Below are 15,081 nucleotides of genomic sequence, written 5' to 3'. Positions count from 1 at the left end.
TAACCTTCTTTCCTCATGATGCCATCTATTTTGTGAAGTGCACCTGTCCCTCCTGCAGCAAAACAACCCCACAATATGATGCTGGCACCCCCGTGTTTCACAGTTGGGATGTTGTTCTTAGGCTTCAAAGCTTCTCCCTTTTTCCTCCAAATGTAACAATGGTCATTATGGCCAAACAGTTCAATTTTAGTTTTGTCTGACCACAGCATATGGTTCCAAAAAGTAAGGTTTATTCCTGTGTGCATTTGCAAAGTTTAATCTGTCTTTTTTAAGTTAGTTTTGGAGTAATGGCTTCGTCCTGGCAGAGAGGCCTTCTCATTTTGATAGTCTTGCTTTTGTTCTTGGGTTGATATGCAAGTCTGACTAATGCACGTTCCCTTCAGGTACACAGAATCTGTCTCGTTCCTGAGTGGTATGATGGCTGGACATTCCCATCTTGTTCGTACTTGAGTGTAATTGTTTGTACAGATGAACAACGCACTTTCAGGTATCTGGAAATTTCACCTAAGAATGAACCAGACTTGTGCAAGTCCACAATTCTCTTCCTGAGTTCTTGGCTGATTTCTTTTGACTTTCCCATGATGCTACACAAAGAAGCAGTGTGTTTCAGGTGTGCATTAAAATACATCCACAGATGTGTCTCTAATTAATTTAGATGTTACCAATAAACAGAAGCTTCCAAAGACATGACATCAACATATGGGCTGTCACATATTGTTTAAAGGCATAATACTTCTCTCATCTAATCTCTCCCTCTTCTGACACTCTACTGACCCTCTTCTCACCCTCTCCTCACCCTCTTCTCACCCTCTTCTCACCCTCTACTCACCCTCTACTCACACTCTACTCACCCTCTACTCACCCTCTTCTCACCCTCTTCCTCCCTCATCTGTCTCTCTCTCTCTCTCTCTATCTCATTATTCTGGCATTTGGCAAATATCAATAATTTTGGTTCCTAATTGACCTAAATAAGAAATATTTATTCTGATTTCATGTCAGCTAGTGAGAAAAACATGCAGATGTGTCTTTTTAGATAGTGAATGTAAACTTCTGGTTTCAACTGTATATATACACATACACACACACACACACACAATGTACTGTGATTGTGAGATATGGGATGAGTAATTATATCTATGCTGACCTGGTCCGGGGTAAAATCCGGCCCTTTGCGGCAGCTGGCGCTTACTAGCTATTATGACACCATGAATACTAGTAGGATTTGGGGGCCCATTCCTATACTTTTCAGTCTATTTATACAGTGTACTGTCAATTTACATTATAAACAAAGCATTAAAGGTGAACCAAGTCCATGTTATGCCAACTACATAAAATGTACTAATAAACAGAAAATAAATTACCATCACACTGCAGTTCGTAGACACAGAGTAAATTTTTGTGTTCTCATCTCCAATCCTCAGGTACGTAATAGGTGACGAGTGTCCACGCAGTAATCCAGTGGGCCAACTGGAACAAATAGGAGAGACACAAAAAGAAATTTCAAAAAGATCAGTATAACCAAAGTTAGACATAGTGGACTGTTCAGAGAGATATGTAACACCTGGATTCCCTGGATAAATTCAGAGATTTCCCTGAGGGCATTGATGTTTGGCATATGATTTAATGTATAGTCATAAATTTAACCCCTTACCTACCACCACCTTCACTTTTTCTTCTCTTTTTACTATCTTATTTGCTAGTTTCTTTATTTGTTTTCCTTATTACAAATTATTTATTCTTGCATAGTTCAATAGCACAGCTGAATCTGACTACATTTGACCATAGATATTACAGAAAAGTCATGTTCTTTTGATTTTATTTTTCATTTCGTCCTTTTTTTTTTCTTACCTTGAGCCTTTGTCATGGTTTGAAATATAAAAAAAAGTGACTTAAGCTAATATATAGTAAAAGTAACCCCACTTTGCATATATTCATCAGCTTTCTTCATTTAGCTCTTTACACCTTTAACTTCAATACTATATTTGTTCTATTTAATGTCATGTCTTCACGCATGGCAATATTTTCTCTACAATATCCTAAAGTGATTATTTAAAGGGGAATTCCTATTTTGTAAAATAGAAGGAATCATTAGGATAAGCCCTCACTTTATAATTAGTGGGGTCCGGGATCCTAATAGCAAAGACACTGCAGTACTGGTGTAGCACTGTCTCCCCTTCCTCCTGCACAGATGCGCTCTAGACCACCTAATGCTGTGTAGGAAGCTGTGGAGGACCCCATTCTCTTGAATGGTGGTGGACTGTAATACCACATACCGCAGTTGTCCAGGGGTGGCTGTCCAGAGAAAATTGGTATAGAATGCACTGATATACCAGGTTTTCATTCTCTGGATTTGTAGAAATCTCAGAGGTAAATAACCCTGCCAATCATAAAGTGATGGCATATCCTAGCAATCTGGCATCACCTCATACGATGGGAATAGTCCTTACTTATAAAACCATCGATCCTCAAATAAATAATAAAAACAAATTTTCAATTGGAACAGATCTACAGTTCCACACATAGTGATAGCTATAGAAAAGAACAAAAAAACGCTCACCACTGCAGAAACAAGCCTGAATAGATCCTCCTGTTAATATCCAATGGTCCGGCACGGATTACGGCAGCAAGCCGAGAAGATAATGGAACAAAGCAATGGGAAAGATCCAGCTGGACTCCAAAAGGATAAATAAAAATTCTTCTTTATTTATTTCAACTTGATTAAAAAAATATCCATTTCACAAGTAAAGACACCGGCTTGTGCACACTGATGAATGGCAGATGTATACCACAACGCGTTTCGGTGACCTGAGGAAGGCGTCTCGCCGAAACACATTGTGGTATACATCTGCCATTCATCAGTGTGCACAAGCCGGTGTCTTTACTTGTAAAATGGATATTTTTTTAATCAAGTTGAAATAAATAAAGAAGAATTTTTATTTATCCTTTTGGAGACCAGCTGGATCTTTCCCATTGCTTTGACACATAGTGATAGCTACAAAACTGCCCAGTTTCCCTTTATATTGCGACATAGAAAGGACATGATGCAGATCTATATATCAGGTGAATATAACCATGGCTCAGAGCGGCAGATACATACCTAGGCACATATGGATTCCATACACGAACAACCCTATCCAGTCCTCCAGTTACCAGGATGTTCGCTTCTTTCGAGAAATCAAAAGTTTTGACACCCCGTTTGACTCTAAAAAGGGATTCATCACTCATACTTCGCTTGGGTGGAACATTTCCGGACAACACAGACCTCTTGCTTTTCATGCTGCCAGATTCCATAAGGTCTTTAAGTTGCTTCTGTAAATCTTTGGTTCCTTCTATGCAACCTGTCCCAAACCCACCACAATTAGTGCAAATTTTCAACCATAAATAAGTAACACAAAACAAAAATAATTACTATAATTATCCATTGTAACATTAAAGGATAAAAGATAGTTGTGGCAAATAGCACCATAGGATCTGCTACATAATTTCATTGAATGAATTCAATGTATACATTTCATTTTTAATTTTTTTTGGCCTATTCCTGAAGCATCTGTAGAGACAGACAGACAGATAGACTCTTGGACTTTAAGCCACCCTCTACCCCAACTATATTGCCATACAGAATGACCTCCTTAATCCTGCCAAAAATGGCCACTATAGAGGAAGTCCTGTGAGAGTCCTGTGTAAAATCTGAACCACGCCTTTCATTGGCACTAGTCGATCCCTCAACAAAGGGAAGAGATGTGAGGTATGGATCAGACTGTCCACAGCACTCCTCATGCCTCTTTGTTGTTTATTTTGTATAAGGAGAAGATGGAGTAACTGTCTGACAGACTGATGCAGCACTATCCTACAAAAAAACCCTTAACACATCTTTTATTAACAACAAACATTAAAAACACCCTCCCCAGAGGTAGACAAAACCACAGACAGTTACGGACGGTGTGGCTGGGATTGGCAGAGTCTCTAGTACTGATGTGCCGCCCCAGCAGCGGATCGAACCGCTCGGATCCGGGATGGTGTCAGTCCGTGGCTCGAGGGTCTCCGGACCCGGGGGCTTAGGGGGCCAGACTCTAAAGTAAAAGGGGGATACTTACAGGGGAGTTATAGTTCGTGACACCACCCATGGTGTGCGATAACTGGGAGTACCGCCGCTGCCGTTGGGAGTACCCGGGGTGATGAAATGGGGCAGCAAGGTGTCGTTACCCTCCACGGGTGGGGGTATGCCCCAGGACTCTGGATGGTGATAGTCGGTGCTGTGAAGGGGGAAAAGTCACTCATGTACTCACTCAGCCAATAAGCAGACTCTGACAACTGGGTAAATCAAGTCTCTGGGTGCCGCTGCCGTTCAAGCGGAGCTCGTCCGGGTCCCGTCCCCTGCAGTGCTGCCTGATGGTCTGTGACCTGCGTCCTGGCACAAAGTTTAGCTTCACCGTAGTGGCCTGGTAGTCTGGAACTTGCCGGGCCCCGCTCCCCACTATGGCTAAGTGTAGGAGCCTGCTCTCAGGGCTCACGCTTGGGATTTTAGTGGGCTGCCTATATGGAAGGCCCTATCTCCCTCGTTCCACTAGTGCCCCGATTCTGGAGCTAGTGTGAACAGTCCATGAAGGCTCCGTTCTCCGCAGGTTAATTGCCGGGTTGCCTGAAGCTTCTCCCCGACCTAGGGTCTGTGTACCCCGCCCTGCCTTCGGTCCCAGACCGGTGATAGGACCAGGCTGCTGACCATTCTCTTTAACAGGTCCAGGCACCTTGCCTCAATCCCCTGCGACTGGGGGTCTGACTCCTCTAAGTCCAGACCACCGTCCGCAACCTAGGTAGCTTTTCTTGGGAGCCACTACTCCCAACCTCCTCCACTTCACTCTCCCTTCACTCTACTCCTCTACACTCTTTCTCTACACTCCTCACCTTCCCTCCCTGACCCCTAGGTGGGCGACCCTATTCCGCTTAAGCCGCCCACTGGTGTGTCTGGTGGCTGTGGTGCAGGGTGTCTCTAGGATTTGATTTGCTGTTGGAGGCAGCACTGTAAGATGGAGACCAAGAACCATGAGGGATTTGAATACTGCACTAGAGAGACAGAGTGTGCAGTACCCTCTGACGACCTGATAGTCCAGGGGCGTCACACTGACAGATGCAGCCAGTACAGCTGAGGCAGACAGGTCCACTAGGCAGACAGGTGGGTACAGAGGGCATGGCCAGAACAGGGTGACAGGTACAGATAGGAGGACAGAGGTAAAGGTAGCGGACAGTAGGCAATGGGACCTGACAACTAGGTAGCATGATGGACAAGCACTAACTAACTAACTAACCATGTTGCTCAGGCACCTCCTCTAGTGGAAAGATGTCTTAAGTTCCTAGTGCCCCTCAGCCATAGGCTGAGAAGCACTTCCATGAATATGAGCTGGCCCTTTAAGACAGCTAGTGGGTGCGCACTACGGACACTCCAGGGGAGCCTATGCGGTGTGCACAAGCCCTGGGAGCAGGTGGAAGGAGACTCACAAGTAGAGAACCGCGTCGAGGAAATGCAGGGTGCTGCAGTCTAGCTGCAGAACTGAGTGGGCTCATTGTCCCTGCTGGAGAGAAGCAAAGCACTGCAGGGACGCTGCTGCTACATTCAGATTATACCGCACCATCCTTCTGAAGGTGTGGGGATCATTCATATTCATGCAACTGTGGTTGAAACATTTCCGCATGATGCAAATATGCGAGTCTGCATGTGCTGGTAGCGTTCTAAGTGCCTGCATTAACTATTTATGGCACAAGCATTGGAGGCTGCTGTCCTGGCCAGGCACATTCAGTTAATCCGAGAGCAATGATGTCTGAGTAAATATATATCTCTCTAAGTACGGTACATAGCCCTTAATATACTAATTAATGATAGCATCCTCACAATATATTTTGCATTATAATGAAACTTGCCTAGACATTGTTATAAAGGTTCACAGAGAGTTTTTAATCCTAGATATTTCACCAGGTTTCAGAAACTATCTTATCCAAAGGCAGAAATGGACCTTATATATGTTTATAGGATACTCTGATAGGTAAGATGCTCATTGAGGCCCTTCGGAAAGCGGGTATTCATCCTGAAAATCCACTTGTTGAAGGATTAATCTATCCCAGTCACACTTTCTATAGTGTTCCTTTATAACCTCCAAAACACAAAATGACAATGTCCCACTATCTCACTGATGTCATTATTGCACATGATGAGATATGGGAATGTCCCTTTTGTACCCAACATCTCCTAGGTGTTCACTAATGCGCCTCCTCAATTCCCTCTTTGCCTTGCCTATGTAATAATTCAAGGGAAAATGCATGTAGCCATTTACATTACACCCACTGTTATGCAGTTGGCAAAGCTTTTCCCAGGTGTGATTCATTTGCAAAAACCAAAATCCACATCTGAAGGGGATGCAGTTACAGCATAAAAAAGGACATAATGCTGTCCAGGACCATAAACTCAGGATGGCTCTGTGGCACCCCTGAGGCTCTGGTTGCCACAGGGTAATGTACCTCAATTAAGATGTGTTATCTATCTCAGGTACGGGGGGGTTATTCACCGGTGTGCCACATTCACACACTACATACAGCTTAGGAGCCTTCACATACGGCGGGTTGGCTCAGGGTAGGCAGGGGGTGGCCATAACGATCATGGGACTTCCCGGTCACTGAAGCCAGCCACCTGGGGGGGCGGGTTCCACTTGGGGTAGATTTAGGCGCAACACACTCACATCGTGAGCAGACTCTTACAGACCCGTCAGGACCATAGTTCTGGCAAGTCATCTCTGGACAACTTGGAATTTACTGGGCCCAGGGCTTGGAGCGGAAGCTCAGCCAGGGTCCCTAACTGCAGAGGGGAACACCCTAGAAACTCTGCTTCTCTTTCTTCAAATACCGGTGTTGGCTCCTTACCTGCCTGGGATTGACCAAAGCCCATCACGACGGTGACCGGTGAGACTGGGCTGGCAGCTGAAGTTGTGAGTAAACTATACTCTGAACCCACAGAGTTTGTGTTGGTTTTTCCTTACCGGCACCACCGCCCAGTGCTTAGGTGCCAACGGCCATTTTAACCCTCATCATCCACCTGGGGCCCGCAACACCATCCCGGCTGCTGTAACACCTGCCCCGGAGGGGAACCCGGCAGTGGCGGCTACTCCTGGCCGCATACCACAGGTGGCGTCATGACAAACTCTCCCAAATACCCCACAAACCATCTCTTTTCCTGTACGCCTCGGGGCAACGGAACTGGGCAAGGCCACTCGTGATATCGCCTGACCCGATCCGATATGGCCCGGCAATGAGTAGGTTAACCACCTGCCCCGTGGGGCACTACAGCTGTCACGGACAGACTAGAGGCTAGCCGCCAACTCAGCAGGATCACAAGAACCCTGAAATCCTTTAACCCCTGTACAGGTATCTGGAATTACAATAAGGTCCAGGAGATCGCTGACTATGGAAGGCTGCAATCCAGGAAAGAGTAGTTGTCAGGCAGGGTCCAAACCAGGAGGTACAAAAAGGGACTAAATCGGCAGGCAAGAGGGTGGTCGGAAAATTAGGCTAAGGTCAAATCGGAGATGGCAAACTACAAAACACGGCAGGCAGGAGAGTAGTCAGAAGAGGCAGAGGTCAAAACATGGGGATCAGAAGTTCAGGAGCAGGGTGCAAACCAGAGACAAGCAGTATAGTACAAGACTATATCTGGCGGCGACCAGCAGACAGGAGGTGGAATAAGAAGGGTGTGGTGACTTCCCATTGGCTGTAGCTGAAATATGGTAACTTCAGCTGGAAGATACAGACCACCACAGTCAGCCAGTGCTACTGCAGGTCCCAGGCAAAGCCAGCTTAGTGAATGGGGAGAGCCTGCGCCCACCAGAGCCACTGACACTGACTCGTCCCCTATCACCAGCTTTACCCACAGCGGAAGCACGGCGGCACCTGGTGATTGAAGCAGAAGTCGCAGGAGCGGACTCTGGTGGAGACGTGACAAATGCATTGTGACTATATATTAGAAATGTATAGTCATACTTAATGTCGGGGATGGAGGGTTGCTCAAAAACCTTTTTGGTTCAAGGCCAAATTGTTAGATTCAACCAACCTCTAAGGCAACAATAAAACATCATAAACATCAAAACCTAAATAACAAATAGATGTTGATTCCATTTTTATGACTTCCATTTATCAGATAGAGGTCTTCACTTCTGCGGTTCGCAATCCAGAATTCAGAATTTCAATAATGAAGAGCCCATGAACTCAGCTTACTCCATTATAGTTTATGCAGGACCCTGACAGTTCATTGTTTCCCTTCTCCCATAAACTTCATTAACTATGGCAGAACTAATGCTTGGCGACTTCTTTACTTTATCTACTCCGTACCCAGCTGTTGACATGGTCACAGAATAATTACCCATCCCTATGGTGCTGTCTGACACTCCTACAATCGCTAACATGGAAAATGTATATGAACAGCCACCTCATGCTATCAAGCATGTCTGTGACCAGAGAGGTAAGGACCGCACATAAAAGGCGTCGAGGGCAGTAGGTTGTGCACCGCTGCTTTCAATGATTCCTTGTATAACATCCACCTACCTATTATAAGCGCTGAGTAATCATCATTGGAACTTGAAATAATTGATTCAATTGACTGAAAATATCTGATCTGCAGATAAACAAGAAAAGTAGCAGAACGCATAGTAGGGATAATTGCACACACACATGGTAATCATTTTTACAAGTGAAATGTAGAAGTGTAAATTTCCTTCTGCGCTTGAAAACATCGTAGCTATAGTTAATATTGAAGTGGGAACCAAGGGCCACCAGATTATTCTGAGGATCTATCATCCATACAAGTCTTGTGTTAGCCCACCTTTAATGGGGTTATCTGATAAATGTGGTAAAATAAATAAATAAAATACTTTTTTACTGCCTGTCCTCTGAAATCTAGGACAGGTGACCACTGATTTATGGCAGCTGCCATCTTTAAAATCCTGGCAGCATGCACTATATAATGCATACCTTATTGGTAAATAAAGGTTATGATTCCTGCTAGCAGCGTTTCTGGACGCAGTGAGTTATAGTTCAGCCATCCAATCGTGGATAGGGGCTGCTGAGCTGTCAGTATGGTGGCGGACAGTTCAGCTGTGCCAGAGGCTGGGTTTCCTCCATGTGTCTCTGGTTTGGAATGATTACCTGGCTATTTAGCTGGATCCCTGCCTCCAAATTACCGCCAGTTGTAGCTCATGCTCAGTGGTGTCTGGGTACCTTTGGTTCCTGTGCTCAATATTGGATATATTGTTATCCAACCATGAACCTTTCTTCTGACTATCCAATTGCCTAGGCCCTTTGCCTTGATCCGCTACCTTCCTGGAATTCTGACCTCGGACTGTGACCTGACCACATCTTTTGTCTTACCCCTTTTTTATTACGAGCCCTCTTGATATTTCATACCTGACCTCCAAATTACCCAGCCTCATGGCTGTCTGTGAGTAGTGACTTGTCTCACCAGAAGTATTTAAGAAAAAAAAAGTATATTTAAATGTGTATTATTTATTTTATTACATTGGAAACCCCTCCATGAGCAATATTATTCAAGTCAGTCATCATTCAGACATTTATGATTTTTCATGTATGTAAATAAACAGTATGAGCATCATCAGTGTTTTGCATCCAAGTTTCAGCAATAATTGGTCAGTGTTTACTATTAAGGGTTTACACACTGCGACATCGCTAGCGATCTCGTCAGCGGTATGACACGCTAGATCGCAGATGCGATTTGCTGAGATCGCACATACTGTAGGTCGTTTTTGTAGCGCCGGTCACATGTGCGTGTCACATCGCTAACGAGATCGCTAGCGATGTCGCAGCGTGTAAAGCACCCTTTAGTCTCATCAGTGATTTTCATGTATGGATAAATAAACTAATTACAGAGCTTTTCCTATTCATTTCACAGTCACATACAACACACAGTTTACACACTCTCCCTGAAGAAGCAAGTGGCATGTAGGCGAAACGTGCATCAGAGCGATTCCACTTTGCAGGCATTTGCAGCGCTTACTTTTCCAATGGGTAAGCCTTCATAGGTTAAGGAATTTACAATTTATTTTTTTTGTCTTTATGCTAGCTTGAAATTTGTCAACGTAAATGTTCCTCCTCATATATGTGAATTTGTGCAGCCAACCCTTTTTTTTTAAAGGTATTTTTTCCTGTTCCCTAGTTTTGACATAGTCAATCTGATTATACTTGCTGTTTTGATCTCTTAGCAATTATTACCTTTGGGCCCCATACTAGCTCACCTGTACTTCTGTGGAGACTAGGTGATTCACTCTTGTATTTTCACCCCATTTAACTGTTATATATGCAAAAAAAAAATTGTATCTGTGAATTTTTTCATGAATGTTTTTAGTGGATACATTGTCATAAATAAAATAAGTTGATTGTTTTGCCATAAAACTCCTCGTCTTCTTTTGTTTTTGAACCTTATTGCTATGGAGTGGCAGGAAGTTATTGAATATTTGCTACAGGTGTATATACCTGTCTATAAATATGATTATTTGTCCAATGAATCTGTGTTTGAATGTCCTATTTTTGCCTGACTCCACTCAGCAGTTGGGGCAGACATTTATAATTATTCAAATACCATTGTTTCACCTGGAAAAACTATCACTTTGGATATAAGATGAATGAGTACAATCCAAGGCAGGTAAAAGGGCAGTTTGTTCAGAGCGGTGGCTCTGATTACCTTTTCATTGGGGGACAGTTCTCACAAACAAGACATTTTCCAAAGTATCCTCAAGTCCACGTTTTCTAATATAAGATATTGTTTAATACTGAAAGATATATTATCTTACCTGGGTAACCCAATCGTTATGCACCTTCCAACGTATATATTTAACGTGCTTGAATTCGGTTATGTGTTCTATTGCTATACTGGGAATTTCATCCACAATCTCACATTTTGTCCAGTTTCTGTTTTTTTGTACATAAAAATGAATAAAAAAGTTAATGAAATAACTAACTCATCATTACATGATTTAAAGGGGTTGTCCAGGACTTTCATATTGATAGCCTATCTTTAGGCATTATCCTCCTAAGAAGCTGCAAGCTGACCTCCAGTACTGGAGATCGTACACTACACATTGTACTGACCTGAGGTGTTTAAGCTCCGAACAAAGCTTTCTTCTGGTCAGTGCTCGACCAGCTAACAGGAGGATGCTGGACCCCACCGGTCTGATATTGATGTTCATCAAAGTCCTGGACAACCCCTAATGAAGGTCATCAGAAACAAAGAATATCTAAAACATAGCCTCAGACAGTACATTTTCCTACTTACCTGAGAGTTTCTGCCACGTATGTCACTATAATAATGTTGATACAACCCTACAACACAACAGTTATTCATGTCAATACATACTGGAGACTTTCTACTTATTAAATCTTCATTTTAAAGTAAATAAAATATTATATACACTTTTATTCAGCAACACTTGTTAATGTATAAAGCACAGAATAATAACTTACTTGCTCATCACCAAAATAAATGATACACTCGTCTGCATCACGAAGACTAAAATAAGAGAAAATGTAAAAAATGACTAAGTGGAAAGGTTACCTAATTGTGTACGTTACAAGTGTTAAAGGGAACCAACCAGCAGGATTTTCATATATAAAGTAAAGCCAGTGCTATACTGACGCTAGGATGCTGAATCTAACCTTACCGTTTGTTCAGAGATTGGAGGTTTTATTTCAGAAATATGTGCAAGTAAAGTTCCAGCAATGCACTGCTATTTGATTGACAGGTGCAACAGGAAGGGAATATGTGGGTTGAGTGTTGCTATCTATTCCCACCTCTCTTTCTACCTTTGGCGGAATTAACGCCAATGACGGCGACAGGGGGAGTAAGGAAGACAAGGGGTGGGAATAGATAGCAAGACCAGACCCACATATTCCACCCCCGTTGCACCTGTCAATCAAATAGCAGTGCATTGCTGGAACTTTACTTGCACATATGTCTGAAATAAAACATCTGATCTCTGAACAAAAGATATTGTTAGATTCAGCATCCTAGTGCCAGTTTAGCACTGGCTTTACTTTATATATGAAAATTCTGCTGGTTCCCATTAAAAATGGCACCTTGGGGCACATCTGGTGCTGGGTATTGGGGTCAACTAAGGAGCAGGTTACATATAATATTATCATGCCCAGATCTAAACTTCACAGTGGTGGGAACTCACAGACACCTGAGCAGAATGGAAAATCCAAGTATATTGCAAGGTTTATTATAGTATTGCATCAATGCAAGATGATTGATTAGTAAAATGTACAAACAAGAACAAGACAAATGCCTCACTACCATGATATAATAAGAGGTTTATCCAAAGTCAACACAAAATATTACTTCATTGATACTACAGTCTCAGAATTCTTCAACCCCTTCATGACCAGCATCTTTAATACTTAGTTGAGGCTATTAACTGCTACAAACTTCAATGATGAGATATAGATATAAAACTTAGCTTTATTAATAGCGCATAAAATAAACAAAACCTACAGAAGTGCACCCATCACTGGATAAGTGAGAAGGATAAAATATTATGACCAGTCTCTAAATGTGTTGACAGAAAACCAATCTAATATTGCTGGTGCAAATGTAGTCTCTGTAGGGCCTCATATAGTGTCTACACCAGACCTGGGCAAGGGGCGGCCCGCGGGCCACATCCGGCCCGCCTACTCTCTGTGACCGGCCCGCCCGTCTTCAGCCGGTGCAGTGGAGCTGGGCTGCAGCATGCCGAGCAGGGAGAGATCCTGTGCAGGTCCGCACAGTAAGTGCAGGCAGCGGAACGCAGGAGTCTTTCCTCTGTTCCCTGCCGGCACTAATTGTCAGTGACACACGCGCGCACTCTGACGTTGTCAGTACTGCGCTGCGTGTGTCATTTCAAAAGTTCCCGCCCGCCCTGCAGGAGAAGGAGCAGCACAGCAGACGGAATAATTCATGCTGCAGGACCTGCGATGACGTCACGCCCATGTGACTGTGTGGGAGGAGACACGGGATACCGGGCAGAAAGCAAAGATACTGAATCCTGAAGGAGATGTGGACACATGATAACTGGTAATAAGAAAAGAGGGGACATGAGGGGGAGGGGGCTGCAGGGTGAGTGGCAGATGTGGGAAGATGGAGTTGCAGGGTGAGTGGCATATGAGGGAAGATGGAGTTGCAGGGTGAGTGGCATATGTGGGAAGATGGAGTTGCAGGGTGAGTGGCATATGTGGGAAGATGGAGTTGCAGGGTGAGTGGCATATGAGGGAAGATGGAGTTGCAGGGTGAGTGGCATATGAGGGCTGCAGACTGACAGAAGGATGTGAAGGGGTGCAGAGTGTTTGAGAGGGGTAAGTTGGTGTACAGGCAGGGTGAGATATGTGGGCAGGGTGTGTGACATATCGTGGTGTAGTGTGTGTGATCTGGGGGGTGCAGGCTGTATGGGGAGCAGGGTGTGTGAGATATGGGGGTGCAGGTTGTATGGGTAGCAGGGTGTGTGAGATATGGGGGTGCAGGTTGTATGGGGAGCACGGTGTGTGACATATGGGGGTGTAGTGTGTGTGATATGGGGGTGCAGGCTGTATGGGGAGCAGGGTGTGTGACATATGGGGGTGTAGTATATTACAGGTGTGCTATATGGAGGTGTATAGAGTGGTGTAGTATATGGGGGGTATAGTGATGTAGTATATTACAGGTGTGCTATATGGAGGTGTATATTACAGGTGTGCTATATAGGGGTGTAGTGATGTAGTATATTACAGGTGTACTATATGGGGGTGTACTATATTACAGGTGTAGTATATGGGGTGTAGTGATGTAATATATTACAGGTGTGCTATATGGAGGTGTAGTATATTACAGGTGTGCTATATGGAGGTGTAGTATATTACAGGTGTACTATATGGGGGTGTACTATATTATAGGTGTAGTTATATGGGGTGTAGTGATGTAGTATATTACAGGTGTAGTATATAGGGGTGTAATGATGTAGTATATCGGAGGTGTATTATATAGTGGTGCAGTATAATACAGGTGTATATGGGGGTGTAGTATATTACAGGTATATGGAGGGAGTGTAGTATAATACAGGTGTAGTATATAGGGGTGTAGTGGTGTAGTTTATTACAGGTGTAGTATATGGAGGGGGTGTAGTAATGTAGTATATTGGGTAGAACTGAGGTAATTATATTAGTCCGGCCCTCTAAACCAATCCCAATTTCTCATGCGGCCCCATGGGAAAATTAATTGCCCACCCCTGGTGTACACGTTTCTTCATCCCTAAAATTGGACAATTCATTAGGAGACTAAATTAATTAGAGCCAGAGACTAATGATTCTAGAGAAAACAAAATAGTATAACTGAGTGAAATCCTATACTAGGTCAGACAAATCCTGAGTGACAGGTCCTTGATAAACACTACAACGTCAATAATGGAGACAGGGGATGTTGAAACCTTCTGTTATTACTGGTAACATGGAGAAATTCCCAAATATAACAGGATATCAGGCATTGGCTGCAATATATTTATATAATCATATACATTTAAGGAAAGTGCATCTTTGGGTTTGTTCTTTTCATCTAATGATCCCTAACTTATTGAGCATTAATCCATCCTGAGGATAGTCTCATGAAATGTAAGACAATTCGGAGGATCTCTACCATCCAATTGTAGGGATGAAGAAACTTGTAGAAACTATGGAAGACTCCACCATGCCAAATTTGCACCAGCCAGAAATTTTAGATCTATTTTCTATTTACACATTTAGAAACTGATCATAGTATTTTATCCTTGTGACTCCTCCAGTGATTGGTGAATGACTTAGTGCACTTTTGTAGGTTTGGGTTATTTTATTTGCTATTAATAAAAGTTAAGTTTTATATATATATCCCTCCTCAGTGAATCGACCTAGTAAGGGATATCTTTGGTGATATAGTGACCTGCCACAAACTTGAGGCATAGCCTCTGGCAGCTGTTCCTAACGAATCTTAATCCATGACTCATGGGCAATGGCCTCCAATTCACTAATATGCTTGGATTTGCATATTGCAAGCACCTT

The 15,081-nt window shown here is 43.4% G+C and overlaps 1 protein-coding gene across 7 annotated transcripts in view; it reads right to left on the bottom strand.

Annotated features, from left to right (window-relative positions):
- The window catches only part of LOC142291527 (cilia- and flagella-associated protein 337-like), a 74,307-nt gene that overhangs the window by 42,580 nt on the left and 16,646 nt on the right, over nt 1-15,081 (bottom strand). For all 7 annotated transcript variants that reach the window (XM_075336135.1, XM_075336116.1, XM_075336151.1 and 4 more), the window contains 6 exons: nt 11,509-11,554; nt 11,321-11,367; nt 10,839-10,956; nt 8,581-8,650; nt 3,098-3,338; nt 1,362-1,467 (listed from right to left, as the gene is read on the bottom strand). In XM_075336135.1, coding sequence (XP_075192250.1) covers nt 1,362-1,467; nt 3,098-3,338; nt 8,581-8,650; nt 10,839-10,956; nt 11,321-11,367; nt 11,509-11,554 — 628 coding nt within the window. The remainder of the gene's footprint in view (nt 1-1,361; nt 1,468-3,097; nt 3,339-8,580; nt 8,651-10,838; nt 10,957-11,320; nt 11,368-11,508; nt 11,555-15,081) is intronic.

Source organism: Anomaloglossus baeobatrachus, chromosome 1, assembly GCF_048569485.1.
Source record: "Anomaloglossus baeobatrachus isolate aAnoBae1 chromosome 1, aAnoBae1.hap1, whole genome shotgun sequence".
NCBI classification, from domain to species: domain Eukaryota; kingdom Metazoa; phylum Chordata; class Amphibia; order Anura; family Aromobatidae; genus Anomaloglossus; species Anomaloglossus baeobatrachus.
This window is presented reverse-complemented; position numbering and strand designations above follow the sequence as displayed.